A 17,312-nucleotide genomic window follows, 5' to 3' on the forward strand; every position below is an offset into this window, starting at 1 on the left:
CCTAATGACAGCCCCAAATCTAGAATCAAATCAACTGTAGGGCCTCCTCGAAATGCTATGATATTCTGAATTCTGAATGCAGGACAGTTCCACATGGTGCATAGAAAGGGTCAATCTTGATAGAATTTAACTAGGGCTTAAGCCTAACTCTCTGACTTGAAAGGTGTATAATTTTTGTAACCTTCATGTCAAACTCAGGTTGGCATAAACACACTCGTTCCTGTTTCATTGCCCTTTTTCTCTTCCACTGGATCCAAGGAGTCTGTCATAAGTGATTTAAATTTCCATGGTAAGAAGTATACTTCCATATCTCCATATTCTTTTTCTTTTCTTTTTCCATCCCTTAGCCTTGGTAGCAGCTACTTGAACAGAGCAGTTTCTTACACTTAACACTATGTGCATTCCAGGCAAGGCAGGTTTGCAGTTCTACACTCAGATCAAAATGGTGAGACAACAATGGGAAGATCTAGTGAGACCAGGATTACCGACATGTCAGTGAATGTTAAAATCAAGAAGTCACTACCGTCTCTTGGGAGTATAAGAAAATGTGAAAACAGAAAATAGACAATACCATTCTTTTCTATCTGCATGTGCGCGCAAGTGAGAGAGAGATGCCCATCTTTTTTTCTTTCATTTTCTTTTTTTGGGTAACACAAGGGAGGGGGGTCATTTCCAAATGTTTTATTTTTTTTTTCTAAAGAAGGTTTCAATCGAGGGGGCCTCTGAGAGTGCAGACATCTCCTAAATTGTTGTATATGAATGCACTTATCACCCGTAATCCGCCCATTTGTTGGCCTAAATTTTCTTCCTTCCAATCAATCAATTGTGTTGATTACTTGTACAGCGCTTCATTGTTGTCTACTTGTATTCTCAGCACGAAGCACAACATATATTGGTTGTTTCTGTGCTAACTGCAGCTACTGAAGCTTACATTTTTTAAAGCATAAAATGTCACAATATGGACCATATACCATACCTGTCTGATAGTTTAAACAAAAAGGTTGTTTTACCATTGCTCTTTCTTCCCTTTTTGGGTTGAGTAATATAAATTGGCATTCAACTGTTATTTGAGAGGCTGTTATAGTTGGAACACGACGAATACATTAAAAATGTATGTATGGGAGCTTCTTTGTAGAAATGTTAAATTGATTTTTCTTGCTCCAGGGAGATGAAGTATAACCATTCTCGCTATACAGTGACTCATATGTGATGTGATAACACATCTCTCTTACCAATTTGTATGTTGTTGGGTCATGTTCCATTTACAGATGTTCTTTTTTATGCATCCACGCCCTGGGTTTTGTTAGATGGGTAATTATTTTCTGCTGCCCTATTTTAATGGACTACCTTCTGCCCTACCTATCACTTGTAAGCAAGGTTCAAAGTATCGATATTGGCATATCGGCCCTGTCAGTTAATTTTTTTTTTTTTGATTTTGGTTCAGAGGGGCCGGTTTAAGTCCCGGCTACCCTCTGAACCAGGCCCTGACTCGACACAACCCCTGTAGGGGTGTATCGGGAAGGGCCCGATACGTAACGATTTTTTGATCCTTGCTAATAACAATTTTTAGGGGATGTTTTCTGGATGAATTCAATAATCCGGTGCTAACATTTCCTGATGATCCAAGTCTGCATTGGAAATCCGGAAGGATTGAACAAGATTTGGTACTCAAAAGATGAGTTCCATTTATGATCTAACCCAACCTGAATCCGCCCCAATCCCTTCCTATTAACATTTGAGTCTGGTAATAATAGTATTTAGGTAGGCATGTCTGTATAAAATTAACGTATGTTTAAATATCATCACATTTTCTTTTGCTTTGCCCCAAGCCCTTTTTTGATTTAATAAATAAATATTTTATTTTCCTTAGAGATTCATATGTTCTCTCTTGAAAGTTACTTTTAATTCGTTTTATTAAACTTGTATAATATCTAAGTTACACGAATTTTTTATTTTAAATATAATGTTTTGATTTTAGTTTAATTTGTATGTAATATCTGAATCCGATTTGAGTTCAAATCAAAATCTAATTTTAAAATAAATTTGCATGGGAATAGTAATTGAGTCTTGGTGCATTTTGAATATTTGTTGCATGTTAAATCAAAATTTCAATTAATCACATTAAAGGCATTACAGGATCTATTTAATTTTGTTTTATATTTTATAAGGTATAGCTTTATGTTTTACATGGTGTATTTACCATCATAGATTTTGTCATATTAATAGGATTGAATTCAAATTTAGGTAAATTATGCTAACTTGATAATGCTTGCCATTTGAGAGTTTGTACTAACGTAAATAAAAGGAGAAACACCGAGAAGAATAAATAAAATAAAACCATTTCAGCTTTGAATCCGGCTTTTTCCATAGGAATTTGATCTCCTATATATAAGGCTTCTAAGCGAGGACCATGATTCACAAGGCCTGATGAGAATTTGTGCACAAACACAGGGGACCGGACTATTTTCGGTCTGGAGACGCAGGTTTTGTAGCTGGGTCTGGACTCTTGAACCTGCACCACAAGCCGGATGTTGGATTCCCAGCATTTGATGAATGGTCATACCTAGGAGAGAGGGCCACTTCAAAAAATTAGCATGATCAAAGATGACTTCCAAGCTCCAATCATCTGATTTTATGCATAATTTATATATATATATATGGGAAGAGTTTTTGACCAATCAAAATTCCCATGAATTTTGATTAATACCACCTGATTCGTTACTACTTTTATTCATGTCGGATTTCTTACCCACAGGACACTACTGCTGTGCATTTGGGAACATCTCCCCATGAATGATAAGGAGAGATATTCCGAAAGCACGTCTGCAGGGAAGAGATGTGGCATGATTTTGTGGATATGAGATTCGAGTTCACTTTTATGAGTCGTCTATTTGTTTTCTGGTATCATATCTTTCTTGTATGATAGTCAAACCCATAAGAGTTTAATTAAAACATTTGCAGAAAAAAAAAGAAAAAAGAAAAATGCAGATGCATTCATTTGCATGGCCACAATGTTCAATGCTTGCGTTGCTTGAATTTGCCAAATCGATCGGCATTTTAGAAGATGCACATTTGCAAAATTGGGTTTGCATGTTTACTCAAAAACAGAATGAAAACTTCAAGCTGGTAGGTTGTTGGAATCGAGTCTGGATCAGGTAGGTACGTCGTTGTAAGCACGTTAAATAAGTACTTTAAATTTTTTTTGACACTTGTTCCTTGAAATACCCTCAACTTGCCATTGAAAAGAATTAAAGACAACTTTTAACAATTATCAGAATATTTATAAAGTACTTGCTGAATGTGAATGTGAATGTCCTTATGTTATATCTACTGGATGAATCATGGCTTTAAATGCGATAAATTTTGCCAACTCTAGTCTCAGACAAAGCCACTGACATACTAGCGAGTACTGAATATATTTTGATTGAAAATTCGTAAGTTCATCTGAAGCCTCAGGATCTCAAAACTTTTGAAATGATATTAAAACAATATAAAACGAGTAGTATGAATATAAAAATATGGTTCTGTCTTCACTCTCCAGAGCCCTATACTCAACTCACACTCCGAAGTACATAGAAAGACGAGCTGAGGGGTATTTTGCTCTCAACTGTAACTGTTGAGAGCACTTCCTTTGTCTTAAACTGTTACTGTTGGTCATTTAATATGATGATGACGGTTTCATGCTCTCTCTCACACACACACACTTAAGAGTCGCTGTTGATTGCGCATTTTGATCAAAGCAAAAAAAAAAGTACTGATAATATGACATCATGCTTGCCTTCTCAGGTAAATCTATTCGAAGTCCTCCTAATCCATTTGTGAAGCACAAACTCACTGGACTGAGTAACGCTTTGTAGAGCTAGTTTCACCCCAATCGTTTAAATTCAACTAGATGTTGTTTTTGCGTAAAACCTTACAGACGTAACGAAGCAGAGAGCAGGACCAGAACATGTTTAGGTTTCCGGGAGTTTTAAATTTAGACTTTAAAAGTTCTGGAAAAGAAAAAATAGAAAAATTTAGGTTTTTATAAAAGTATTTTTATAAAAGTGCTTTCATAAAAAAATTTTTATAAAAGTGTTTTCGTAAAAGCACTTTTACGAAAAAATACATTTATAAAAGTGCTTTCGTAAAAATACATTTATAAAAGTACTTTCGTAAAAATACTTTCATAAAAGTACTTTTGTAAAATTGCTTTTATAAAAGTACTTTTATAAAATTCAACTAGGGATAATTTTATAAGTGATATTTTAAAATTCAATAAGGGATAATTTTATAAGTGATATTTTAAAATTCAATAAGGGATGATTTTGGAAGAAAAAAAATTTAATAAGTGCTTATTGTATAAGCACTTAAAAAAGAGTTAGAAATTTGGGCTTAAAAAATAAGCACTTATTTCAGGCTTATTTACCAAATACCGATAAGTCCTTAATGGCCTAAATAAGCACTTATTTTTAAGCACTCCCAAATATGGCCTTAGAGGCAAGAAGCCCCATCAAATGCAGCCTTCTTTTTTCCTGAAAAGTGCCTATTCAGGCTTATTTTCCAAACACATATGAGTGTTTATTGGTGTGGTCTTGGCCTAAAATAAGGCCATGTTTGGGAATGCTTAAATTAAAAATAAGTGCTTAAAAACAAGCATTTATTCGAATAAGCACTTATTTGCATTTGACACCCAACTTTTCAAGTGCTTATTTTTATTTTTTAAAATAAGCATTTATTTTATATTAGGTGTTTGGTGCTTGTTTGATTTCACTTCAAACAAGTACTTTTTTTATAAGTACTTAATAAAAGTGTTGGGACCACACATTAAGTGGAAAATAAGCACTTGTGGGTGTTCAGTAGAAAATTACTTATTTGATAAAGAAGTACTTACTTGATAAAAGAGTACTGAAAAAGTACTTATTTGATAAAGAAGTACTTATTAAAAAAGCAACTTTGGGACTAAAAAGTCCTTGTTTATATTTTTAAATACCCAGAATACCCCCATCTCTCCTTAAACCCCCTTCTTCCTCACTCAAACAGGGTCAAGCATACTAGTGTGACACCTTCATTGGAGCGATTGGCGACCGACGACTGGCACCTTCCTTTGGACTTGTATATATGCATGAATAAAGTGAAAGCTAAAATTGCCATTTGTATCAATATAAACACTTATGAGGAAAGTAGCTTACCAAACATGCCCACCCCAATAAGTGTTCAAAAACATAATAAGTGATTTGGCAAGTAGGTCATCAAACAACCTTAAGTGGTTGTTAAAATGAGTAATTCTAAAAAGTACTTGTACAACAAGTACTTCTTTTAACAACCACTTAATCATTAAACAGGGCCTTGGTAGTCTTTTTCTCTAATAAGCACTTAAATAAGAAAGTACCCTTACGAAAACACTTTTGTGAAAGTACTTTTATGGAAGTACTTTTATGAAAGCACTTTTACAAAAGTACAAAAGTACTTTTATAAAATGCTTTCATAAAAGGACTTTTATAAAAGTGCTTTCATAAAAGTATTTTCATAGAAGTGCTTTTTAAAAATACTTTCATAAAAGTGCTTTTATAAAAGTACTTTCTTAAAAGAGCTTTTGTAAACGTACTTTTATAAAAGTGCTTTCATAAAAGTACTTTTGTAAAAATGCTTTCATAAAAGTACTTTTGTAAAAATGCTTTCATAAAAGTACTTTTATAAAATTCAATTAAGGATAATTTTATAAGTGGTATTTTAAAATTCAACTAAGGATAATTTTGGAAGAAAAAAATTGAATAAGTGCTTGTTGTATAAGCACTTGAAAAAGCTGGAAATTTGGGCTTAAAAAATTAGCACTTATTTTGAGCTTATTTCCCAAATACCAATAAGTAATGGCCCAAATAAGCACTTATTTTGAAGCACTCCCAAACATGGCCTAAATGCCTTTTTTCTAATAAGAGCTTAAAAATAGGAAAAATTTCAGATTAGTACCATGTACTTTGGGTTTAGTACCACTTTGGTCCCCGAACTTTAAAACGCAATAATTCAGTATCCATACTTTCAAAACGTGCCAATCCATTAGTTACCGTTAACCATCACTTACAAAAAAGTTATGTTTATTTTGCAATAAAGAAAGAAAGAGTGGAAGAAAATTTACCCAACCTAAGAATAAAAGAAAAAGAATTGCATATATATATATATATATATAGCCATGAGGACATGGCAAGTCTTGCACAGGAGAAATACTATAACCCAGGCATATAATCCTTGAAAAAATGTGGTCAAATTGAACCAAACTCAGCTCTGAAGTCTGAAGGAGGAGGTTGAGCAGAGGAGCAGGAAGGCTGAGCTGGTGAGTGGCAAACTAGGGATTAACATGAGCCCCAATTCTCTGTTCATTTTGTCGTATTCATTTTTTCATTACATGAGTAAACACTTGCCTCTTGGCGTTTTCCCACAAACTTCCCACCTGAAAAAGCTCCAATCCGACATCAGGCTGCGGGCTGCCCTCGTAAGGAGTCGTCAGCCGTGGTACTTGAAAATTTAAAAAATAAAAACTGAGAAAAAACTGTTGGGACTTCGGACGACAAATTTCTTCAGTGCATTTTCAAATCGGCCTTCTAACATTAAAAAAAAAAAAAAACTAATTAGTTTAGATCAGTAATATTCAGTCATGCATCACAAATATTGGTCCTATATAAGTAGAGGAATCAAATGTAGTGCATGAAAATCAAATTTCAATCTCAGGGATCATTTTTCATGAAGCAATTTGGTTTTGATTATGTTCTCAAAAAGTGAAATCAGTGAAAGCAAGCCTCACAAAAGATGAAAACATTTACTAGACCTTTCTGTGATAGTGTGATGCATCTGGGAACTGTGGAGCTTGTTTTCTGCAGAACTAACAACTTGGGGGGGCCAAATTCTCAGGCCTGTTGTGTATCCACAGCTCAGTCTATGTATGGAGATTGCTGCAGGTACGGCCCACCTAATTTTTTGGTACTTTATCATGTACCAGATACAGATGCATTATTCTAAGCAGTAAAGAACCAAGGTTTGAACGCCACAGTGATAGTATACAACAAATGAAAATAAAGAAGAAAACAAAAAAAAGAATCGAATTACAAATAAGAAGGAAGTTTTTACCCTTCTATGATACAAATCCATATATCTCACTTCTCAGGTACTTTGTTTCTTCCTTTCCCACTTGGGTACTTTGAAATGTTCAGTTCACAGTGGCAGCCCAGGAGGAACAGACCGTGAGACAAAGACGGTACCCAGATGGGTGTGTATGTGACACCATTGTCAACCGAACTATCAGACACAAAGATCGCTGAGATGACTCGTATCTTATTTATCTCATGATCCCATGCAAGACAATTCAATTCAATTCAAAACAGAGGGTTTTAGAACCCTCGTTTTGGTGTACAGGCTCCTGTACTTGCCAAAAGGACCCAGTAATGCAAATTTGCACTCTTGATTTATATTTTTGCTCAATTTGGAAAGAGTACAAATACAAATATGTGCAGTATAAATACATACAAAATATAAGATTTTGCATTATAACATTTGTACTCTTTCCAAACTGAGCCTTTCATGCATTTGTACCAGTGCAAATAAATGGAGTTTAAGAGTGTTTATTTGAAAAATAAGTACTTATGAGCATTTGGTGGTGAAAGATCACTTATTTCAAAGGGACAGTAATATATATATAGTTAAAATAACGTGGTAGGTAAAGGCAGAAATAAGCACTTAAAAATAAGCCCAAAAATTTGGGCTTCTCGTTTTTATTGAACTCCCATGCATCAATAATAATTAGTTAATGACCTTATATTAAGTTTTGAAGCTGGGTTTTATTTATTTATCTTTAAACAATCTACTGTCTATATATAGAAGAATGGGATTCACAGTCTCATACCAATGCAACTCCTGAAAGCCTTTTTGCTGGAAAGAGTTACAAATACAAATATGTGCAGTATAAATAGATCAAAATAATACAAAATACCAGGTTATGCACTCTACATGTATTTTTTATTCCTTCCAATCTGACCCTAAGGCTGTGCTTCGTTGCAATGCAAATAAATTTGCAATGATGCAAAATCATGGCAGTGCAAATGATTTGAGTGTAAATTCTAGCTTACTTTTTGTTTCAAATATTAACTTATTTTGTTTGATTGCAAGTAAATTAAGATATGAAGCAAAATAAAATAAAATCCAAAACAAAATTAAATAGAAATTTGCATTTTTTACATTTGTACTCCCATACATTTGTATTAGTACAAATAAAATTACACCACAACCAAACATAACCTAAAGGACTTATTTACAAGAATATATACGTATAAATGCAAGAGTTCAAGTACGTGCATTCACTAATATTGACTGTACATTAAATCCAATCTCAACCAATGACGTTAATATCGTGATTTTGTTTGTGAATGTGTTTTTAGTTTTCAAAACTGAAACAATAAACATGTCACATGTTTTCATTTCGTTATTTAAAATCATGTTCCATAAATCATATAATTTTTAAACTACAATATTGTTTTTGTTTTAAAATCCATTATTTTGATGATTTCAAAAACATGCTAAAAAATAGAATTCAAGAAAATGTTTTTATTTTTGTGCTGATGTAATGATTTCAAAAACAAATGAAAACAAACACCCCCTTAATGGACACAAGTTCCCATAAAAAAGAAAGTTTTTAGAAAGAGTTTGGTTACTGTAGGGATGTATTTGATTAATCAAAAATAAGTGAAAAACAGAACGTTTTGTTTGTTTCTAAGAAATTTCATAAAATACGTAAGGCACTTTCCGACAATTTTCCCTTTCACTAATTTTCCTAGAAACCAAACAAAGCATGTGAAAATTTTGAAGTGCCAATAGCAGTAATTTTCCCTTAATTTTACCAAACTCAACCAAATAGTTGGTTGGCCCCAAATTAAAATGGATTGATTCATAGCAGGTCTAATTGGATCCACGATTTAGATTTGAATACCTGCACTCTTATACCAGATGCCAATCTGGATCCAACCCCGACCTAAAAAAGCTGTCAAAATAACCAACCCATTTAAGTGTTGTTGGATATTTCATAAAAAAATAAAAGGTTGAGTGTTGCTGGATTAAACAAATTTAAGTGGAGTCTTTGTTTGAAATGTGGGTTTGTTTTGACCCAAAAGGCTATGTTGGTCATTTGCAACCATAGAGGCAGACTTGTGTGTGTTTTTGTGCTGTCAAATGTATGCTTAGCTTAATTGTCTAATTAATAAGCGAAACTCAACAAACAAAAAATTGTTGTGTAATTAATAAGAGGAACCAAAAAAGTGAGATTTGTTTGCAGTGGGTTTGTAGTACAAACCTACAAAGAAAGAGCCAAGGACTGGAACGTGAGACTCATTTTCTATTTACATACAGAGCAGTGGAAGTACAACTTACAAGAGAAGAGGGCAGGCAAAAGGAAACACAAGCAGACCCATAAGCATACTGAAATAAACAGGGACATTGGAAACAAGAAGAGCAATGAAGAAGAAGAAGAAGAAGAAGAAGAAGAACGCAAAGATTTTCAGCGCTTGGACGTTCTCCACTATAAACAGGTTAGTTTGAGCTTCTTCTCTTTTGATCCCAGAAATAGAAGTCAAAGTCTTTATTCTGATTTTTCCATGCTGAGTTTCTTAAGAGTGAAATATTTGTCTTTCCTTCTATTCTCTTCAGGGTATCTCTGAAAATTGAAACTACTGTTTTGTTTCATCACCTTTCACAAAGACTAAAATCACCCATTTTGTTTTTAAATTTTGGGTGCATGAATATTTCTCTCTTCTTCATGATGGGTATTAGAAAACCAGCTCTAATCTTCTTCATTCATCTGTAAAATGCAAAAGAAAATGTTGGATACTGCATACGGGGAAGTTGGGTTTCTTTTTTGATTCAAATAGTGGAAAGTTCTACAATGCTAGACTGAGAATAACCTTTTTCTCAGGATTGTTTTATGAGTTGAGAATATTGAACAAAAAATTAGAAATGAGCGTAAGGAATTCTTTTAGTTTTAGCCATATTATTTGTATGTAATTGATCAGAAGCAATATGATTCAGAGGTTCTTTTGGGTTTCTGTTTATCATATGACTTCAAAAGTTGCTTCACTGCTGAAGCCTTCAGCGAGTGAATTAATTAATCCAGTGTTGGTGTCGCAGAAATCAGAATGGCACGTGGCAGTTTACATTTTTCCACGTGTCAATATTAATTGCATGTACCTAACTCCTAGCCCCAAGCTCCAATGAAGATTGTGTTTATTAGGTGATAATACCTAACCATGAAATGTAATTTTGTTTCTGAAGAGACGGAGTGATTGTATTTGTGAGTTGCGGCCTCTGTGTAGTGGTCAGTACCAGTGGCTATAAATGAAAGGAAATGGAAGGGAGGGGTTTCAGTTTTCTGCACTGTCTGAGTGATGGTTTGGTCTTTTAAAACAAACTCTCAGTTCTTAGTATTTAACAAATCAAACCCAAGCATCGATATACATTTACTGAGATCGCAATATAGAAACTGGGTTGATAAGGGGGAACGATAATTTTGGATTTCCTTCCTGAAATGCTGAGATGTTGTGAGGTTGGGCCGCCTAGGTGATCTGGTTTTCCACTGCAACACTCAATCAAACTCTGGGTTTCTGTCTTTCTCACTGGTTTTGGTCCTGGACACTGACGACACCCTTTTTCCTTTCTTACAATCTCACAATGTCATTAAATGCATCTTTCCCCCACTTCTTCAGGGCTTCTCCTTTTTCTGCTTTCCTTGTTTGGTTTTTCATTTCTATCTCCTTTTCCTGTCAAGTTGGGGTGAACCGGGTGGCGGTTCTTGGGCTCAATAGCCATTTTCAGTGCCTTCAATCAAGATTAAAATGGGCCATCTCAGGAAACCCATATGGGTTCCCTTTTGCCCATTCATCTGTAAATTATACAGCTTGGTTTTCCTGCAGTTTCATGCCAAAAACAGGAAATTCATTTTGAGGAAATCAAAAGGGGAGCTTAATTTTCATGTGATTTGGTTGTAGTAACTGAACAAACTGTAGGAAATCTTTTTTTCTTTTTTGTTTGTTGAGAATATATAGTATCTATATTGTTTAAAAATATTCGAGGCTTCATTTCTTCTGAATTTCTTTCGACTGTGGTGCTAAATTTTGGTTGCAGGAATACTGGTGCAGTAGCCTTGTAGTGCTGTGGGTTTGACCCGGTGTAACTCGGTTGAAGAGATTTGGGTCTCAGGTCCTCTTTTAAGGAATAGTTCCTTATTTTTCCCTTCACTGTCTGGTTCTGATATTGGCATGAACAGGCTCAATCTTAGGCAATGATCAATGTAATATGGTACATTTTACTATGATAAACTAGTTATCTGATACATCAATCAACTTTGCTAAATAAGGTAGTCAGAAATAAAACAGGCATTACTTGGTATTATACATATGTTGATTGCATATTTCAAGCTCAGCTAGACCCTTTAGAGTAAGCACTATAGAACCAAAACCAAGAGAGATAAGACTCCTCTCTTTGGTTGATTTTTGGTCTATTATCCACATACCAGCTGCCATGTACACTATACAAAGTTGATCCTGATCGTTGAAGAGAAGGATCAGCGGGACAAACACTACACCCCGGCTGGAAACAACTCCTCCGGTGGGCGGCCATCAACGTTGCTTAAGAACCAGTAGGTGTGTTTTGGTTGGTCCAGGCTTAGAACATCTGCGATGTTATCAGGTTAGCCTAGTTGAAGATGAGGCCTGGAACCAAATTAAGAAGATAAAAGCTTAAGAGATTGGATTTGTTCCTCACAGAGTGCGATTCACACCAACCTCACAGTACATTGCAGTCATGCATTGAGAACATCTTCTGTATTTGATGCTATCATCTATGGGAAGATGTTCCTAATGCATGGCTACGATGTGCTGAGGTTGGCGTGAGGCGCATTCTGTGATGAGAAAATCCGAACTGAAAGCTTAGAGCCTATAGTATTCCATCCCTTCAGCATCCTCCCTGATAATATCAACAAGGGGATCAGGGAAATCCACAGGCCATAATACTACATCGGTGAAGGGAAGATCCATCTTCGCAAGATGGTCAGCTGCTCGGTTGGCTTCACGCCATGAATGGGACACTCGATACTTCTCAAACGTTGTCAGCAGCTCCCAGATGTGGTACAAGCACCTAGTGGCTTTGTGAGGACAAGACCACTGTTTATTGATGACTCTCACAGCACTCAATGAATCAGACTCAACCCAGATAGCTTTTATTCCCTGACCCACAGCAAGAACAAGACCCCTCCAAATGGCCAACAGTTCCAGTGAGAAAATCCCATCTCTAGGGGCCTTGGTGACATAGGCACATATGGGGTTACCCTTGTGATCACGGAGCAGACCACCCAGTCCAGAATTATATCTATCAATGGATCCGTCTGTATTCAATTTTGTCCATCCCATCATGGGTTTCTCCCATCTACACCACCTAATTGGTCTAGCAACTGGGCTCTTAGCTAGCCATTCCACTTTCAGGATTATGAACTGATTCCAGTCCTCAACTGGACCGAACCCATTGAATCTCCTAAACATTGGAGCAAACTCGTCCTTGTATTCATTGCCCATGAGATAGTTCAGTTCTGCATTCATCTTGTGCTTTTTCCCTCGAAGATGCTCCTCCAAACATCGGTTGCTGTTAGTGCTCACTAGACATAGTGCACAGCACCATTCCTTTTGAGCCTTCCTTGAACTGCTCGGCCAAACAAGTTCCCCATCCAAGAGTTCAACGACTGGCTCTTTGGAGTAACCCTGCAATAAAAAATTGTCAAGAATTCAGCATCAAACACTCAATGCTTTAACTCTCAAAGATGACCAGAGCAATGCTGCCAGAACTGGTAAGAAAAGCTTTTGAAACGGAGAAATCTTGTTCACATAACAGCTTTTATATGCAAGAGATATCTTTGATATTCATCCAAAACATGCCAGAAAAGTTTTTGAAAAGAAACCCATTTCATAGCTCTACCTCGTGGATGATGTGCTTTTCCACTGCTCTTGATCCACTCTCTTTGATGTATCTCTTCGCAGCAACAAGGAAGTCATCCTGTTTCTTAGGGGCAAAGCCCTTCCACAATTTGAACCATACGTAAAGCATTTGCATCTTTACATAAAAAACGATTCTAACAGAGTGTTGATAAAGATAAGAAGCACCGTCGAAGCACGGTACCACCAACAAGCTGGCAGCTATTCCCCTTGCATAAGGCCAGAATTCGAAGCTACCATGTAAAGACAAACAAATCAATGAGGAGATTTAACAAGTTTCTACAACAATGTATATGAATTAGCTTCTGGTATAACAGAAATAGAAAAGAAAATGAATAAGCAACTGGAACAGTCCATAGGTAACCAAAAATACCTTAGCAGAAGTTAAAACTGTGATAATTTAAGAACTAAAAACTTCCTAGTAGTAGTAACTGTCACAATATAATAATGAAGCTAACTACTATTAGCTTGTTGGATGCCTGGTATTATGGTATCATTTCAATTTACTTTTAAGTGAGTAGCATTGGCATCACTACACTATTATCACCTGAAATGAATTCATTTCAAGTGGTCAACAAACCAAAAGTAATTTTTTTTCTCAAAATAAAGAAACCCAATCATTTAAATACTTTAGGGAAAATTCCCTTGGGCCTAGTGTCACTTTGGTCCCATAACTTTAAAATCCAACAATTCAGTACCTGAACTTTCAAAACGTGTCAATCCAGTACTTGTCGTTAACCAACCATTAAGTGGCATTTGAAAATGCACTTTGGTCCTCAAACTTTAAAAAGTGACAATTCAGTAACTGAACTTTCAAAACATGTCAATCTAATTTTCTTTAACCAGCTGTTAAGTGGCATTTGAAAAGACACAAATTCCCTTCGAGTGTCATCTAATTTTCTTTATTAACCATCCAAACGTTGACAAAAAATGAACAGTACCAAATCCTTTTCTCTTCTATTCAAGAAAGTCGGGGTCATGTCTCAATGGACATTCTGGTGACCCCAACTTTCTTGAATAGAAGAGGCAAGGATTTAGGACTGTTCATTTTTTTTGTCAATGCTTGGATGGTTAATAAAGAAAATTAGATGACACACTCGAAGGGTGTTTGTGTCTTTTCAAATGCTACTTAATGGCTGGTTAAACGATAGGTACTGGATTGGCACGTTTTGAAAGTTCAGAGGTACTGAATATTTGCTATTTAAAGTTTGGGGACCAAAGTGGCACTAGGCCCAAAAGTACAGGGGAATTTTCCTAATACTTTATCATCAACCAAGCATAGCTCCACCTCTAAAATTTAAAGTAGGATAAAAATGATATCATTTCATTTCATTCATGTGGCATCCAAACATGTTGTATGTATGTTCATCTGTTTATGACATATTCACACATATATTCTGTTCCAACTGACATGCTGTTTCAGAAGCAAAAAAAATCTCACACAATAAACTACAATTTGAATTGTCAGATTCTAAGCTGGAAAAGTGAAACATAAAATTCAGTATAAAGAACAATCAGTTTATCTTAGTCTTAAGAAAGAAACAATTACCTCTTGAGAGTCCCTGCAAGCGTAATCTCCAAGAGTGTAATAAGAGAAAACAGAATCCAATATGTGAGACATTGTCGATTGTTTGACTTCAAGCCACTCTCCATGGCTTGGATTGAAGCATATCTGTTAAGAATCCAAGAGAAAAGTAATCCTAATTCTTAGTTTCTCTCCAATATTTTGAAAGCTCAGACAACCTCAACAAAAACAGAAGGTAGAGAAAACGAATTTCAGTATCTTATTAGCAAAATAAGAGGGAAAATCCACTTACAGGGGATAGATCAGAGTAAATACAGGCCTGCAAAACAAGAACATATAAACATTAATAAAACAAGAGGACCCAACCAAGGTTTGTAGCCTCCTAGTAAGAATAAGAACTACTATTTACACAAAGGAACCCATCAAAGCTAGAGTAATTGATTGAAAGGACAACTGAACAAAGACTCATCCAAGGTTCAGCATGCTACATAAAATTTCAACTTTTGAAAAGAAGACAACAGAAATACACTTGAAAATAAAACAACAGTCTATCACTTTGCAAAAAAAAAAAAATCCATTCAAATCCATTCCCTGTTTCTTCTAAATTAGCAGAGCAAAACATGAAATAGAAAACTAATCCTTCAAGGGTTCATCATCAAATCAACGAAAAAAAAAAAAAACACCAGAGAAAATTGAATTGCTTTTGGTGGGTGCATAGAAAAGTATCCAAAAACTTGAAATAAATTAAAGGAAAAAGGAGACAGAGAGAGGAATTCAATATTTTGTGTCTCTATTTCGTCATGAGAATGCATAACATACCCAGCAAATAAGATCTTAGCAGCCAACTTGAGAAAAGATACTGAATCCATCTCTCCAATTCCTCGTCTATGTCCTTCTTCGCATACAGCTCACTAGAATCTTGAGAAGACAATGGCTCATCCGCTCTGCGTTTTTACAACAACGGAGACAAAACTAACTCTTCTCAATAAGGAAGGAATCCTTTAAGAATAACCGAGGGAAAAGAAAGAACAACCTCCTTAATAAGCAAGGAAGGAATCTGTTTTTAAGAATGGAGACAAAACTAAGAACAGAACAGCCTCCTTAATAAGCAAAAGAGGAAAATAGACGGCAGAACTCCGTAGTCTCAGCTTCGAGATCGTGAGCGAAAAAGTTGGAAAATGAGAGCGTCACCCATGGGTGAGTCACCCGTCGTGTTCTACTGCAACAAATTCTGTCCGAATTTTGCAAAAACATATTTTAGTTCATGAAAGTGGTTTAGTTTTGCCACGTAATCACAAATTTAATAACCTCAGACCACGGGTGACTCACCCATGGCCATGGGTGACGGAATAACCGAATAATTTGTTCATCAACTAATGTAACATCGTATAAAGTTGATTCGTTGAATGCATGGAGAAGCTTTTGTAATTTGTCCCCAAATTTAGGGCAAAAGACTTAAATCTCCCCTGAATTTTTACATAAATACTGAAACCTCCAAATGAATTAAAATCTCTCCTGTTAGTTGATGATTTTGCCTTTTGGTGGTTGGAGATGCGCTCAATTATTTCTTTTGTTGGTGATTCTACTTCACCTTATGTCAGTTCAGTTGTAGAAGTTTTTTTTTTATTCTTCTTTATTCACAGTTCATATTTTGTGCTTTCTATACTTTTTTCTTGGTATTGTGATTACTTCCCTCTCTGTGTTCATATAAGTTTCTTAGTTTGAATGAAATATGATTCTTGCGTTACCTTAGTTAGTAATTTGTTAAGATTTGCTTGCCCGTGATATTAAAATTTTTCAAAAACCCAATTTTGCCCTTTTCATGATGATGAAGCAAGAAAAATATCAAAACAAATCTGATGTCCTAATTTCTAATATTTCCGATGGATGTTGAAACCTTTGCAAGATGTGATGATGCAAAGAAGATTCAATCTGTACAACCTTGCAAAACCAGAATTTGGGTGTTTTGCAAATGGATCTTTAAAATTGTAAAGTTCAACTTGCAAAATCTAAGATTATAATGTTTCATATAAACATAAGAAAACATATATTATATTGTTAATGCCAAACCCATCATCCGTCAATATATATTACGGAAACCATCAAATATCGAAATAGCACATTTGACAATTTGAGCTCTACGATTTAAAGCCAAATTAACCTATACCCAGAATAAAATCTCTAAGCTCACAATACCTTGCAAAAAAAAGGGCTATGGGTTTATTTACAGATGCGATACCCCTTTAGCTAGCAAATTGGCTGGTTTGTTTTCTTTCCTACCAAAAAAAGAATAAAATCTCCAATTGAATTTATATAAGTATTTAAAGCCAAATCTTCCTTGAAATCCCTAGATCTAAAATGTGAAAAACAAATAAATGAGCAAATAGTTTAAAAATTTTTCTAAGATAAAAAAATTTCAGGAAGCAAGATAAATTTATCGTAAAAGTGCTGAAAAATAAGTGTAACAGATCCCAATATATGGCTGAAACTAGTAAAAGTTGTATTTTATGTTTTCAAGCAATTCCATAGTTTTGAAAACTTAATGATTTATAAAACTGCGTTTGAAAACGATGCAAAATAAGTGTGGATGCAAATATGTAGTGTAAACGGTCCATATAAATTGCAAAGTTGGGCTAGTTTTGCATTGACAAATTTACCTTCTTACCAAACAGACTTTTACCTGTAATGGATGTGAATACGAATTTCAATAAAGCATTTTCTTTTTTTTTTATCAAAAACCCACTTGAATGCAAATTTACTTCTTTTTTATTGATGTACTTTTACATCTTATT

The 17,312-nt window shown here is 35.0% G+C and overlaps 2 protein-coding genes across 4 annotated transcripts in view; one reads left to right on the forward strand and one right to left on the reverse strand.

The window, feature by feature from the left end:
* Window positions 1-837, forward strand: part of LOC104611960 (methylmalonate-semialdehyde dehydrogenase [acylating], mitochondrial-like) — a 48,233-nt gene extending 47,396 nt beyond the window's left edge. For all 3 annotated transcript variants that reach the window (XM_010279261.3, XM_088890365.1, XM_010279262.3), the window contains 2 exons: window positions 199-289; window positions 408-837. In XM_010279261.3, coding sequence (XP_010277563.1) covers window positions 199-289; window positions 408-499 — 183 coding nt within the window. In that variant the 3' untranslated portion in view covers window positions 500-837. The remainder of the gene's footprint in view (window positions 1-198; window positions 290-407) is intronic.
* A 10,449-nt stretch (window positions 838-11,286) lies between these two features.
* LOC104611957 (uncharacterized) lies at window positions 11,287-15,529 on the reverse strand. The gene is made up of 5 exons (XM_010279260.3): window positions 15,340-15,529; window positions 14,813-14,839; window positions 14,545-14,667; window positions 12,979-13,228; window positions 11,287-12,764 (listed from the first exon to the last, which is right to left on the reverse strand). The coding sequence occupies exons 1-5, from the start codon at window positions 15,387-15,389 to the stop codon at window positions 11,940-11,942; spliced, it is 1,275 nt and encodes a 424-aa protein (XP_010277562.1). The 5' UTR covers window positions 15,390-15,529; the 3' UTR covers window positions 11,287-11,939.
* Between the last annotated feature and the right edge of the window lie 1,783 nt (window positions 15,530-17,312).

The sequence above is a fragment of the Nelumbo nucifera genome, chromosome 1 (genome assembly GCF_055504915.1).
Source record: "Nelumbo nucifera cultivar China Antique chromosome 1, China Antique-T2T, whole genome shotgun sequence".
NCBI lineage: Eukaryota > Viridiplantae > Streptophyta > Magnoliopsida > Proteales > Nelumbonaceae > Nelumbo > Nelumbo nucifera.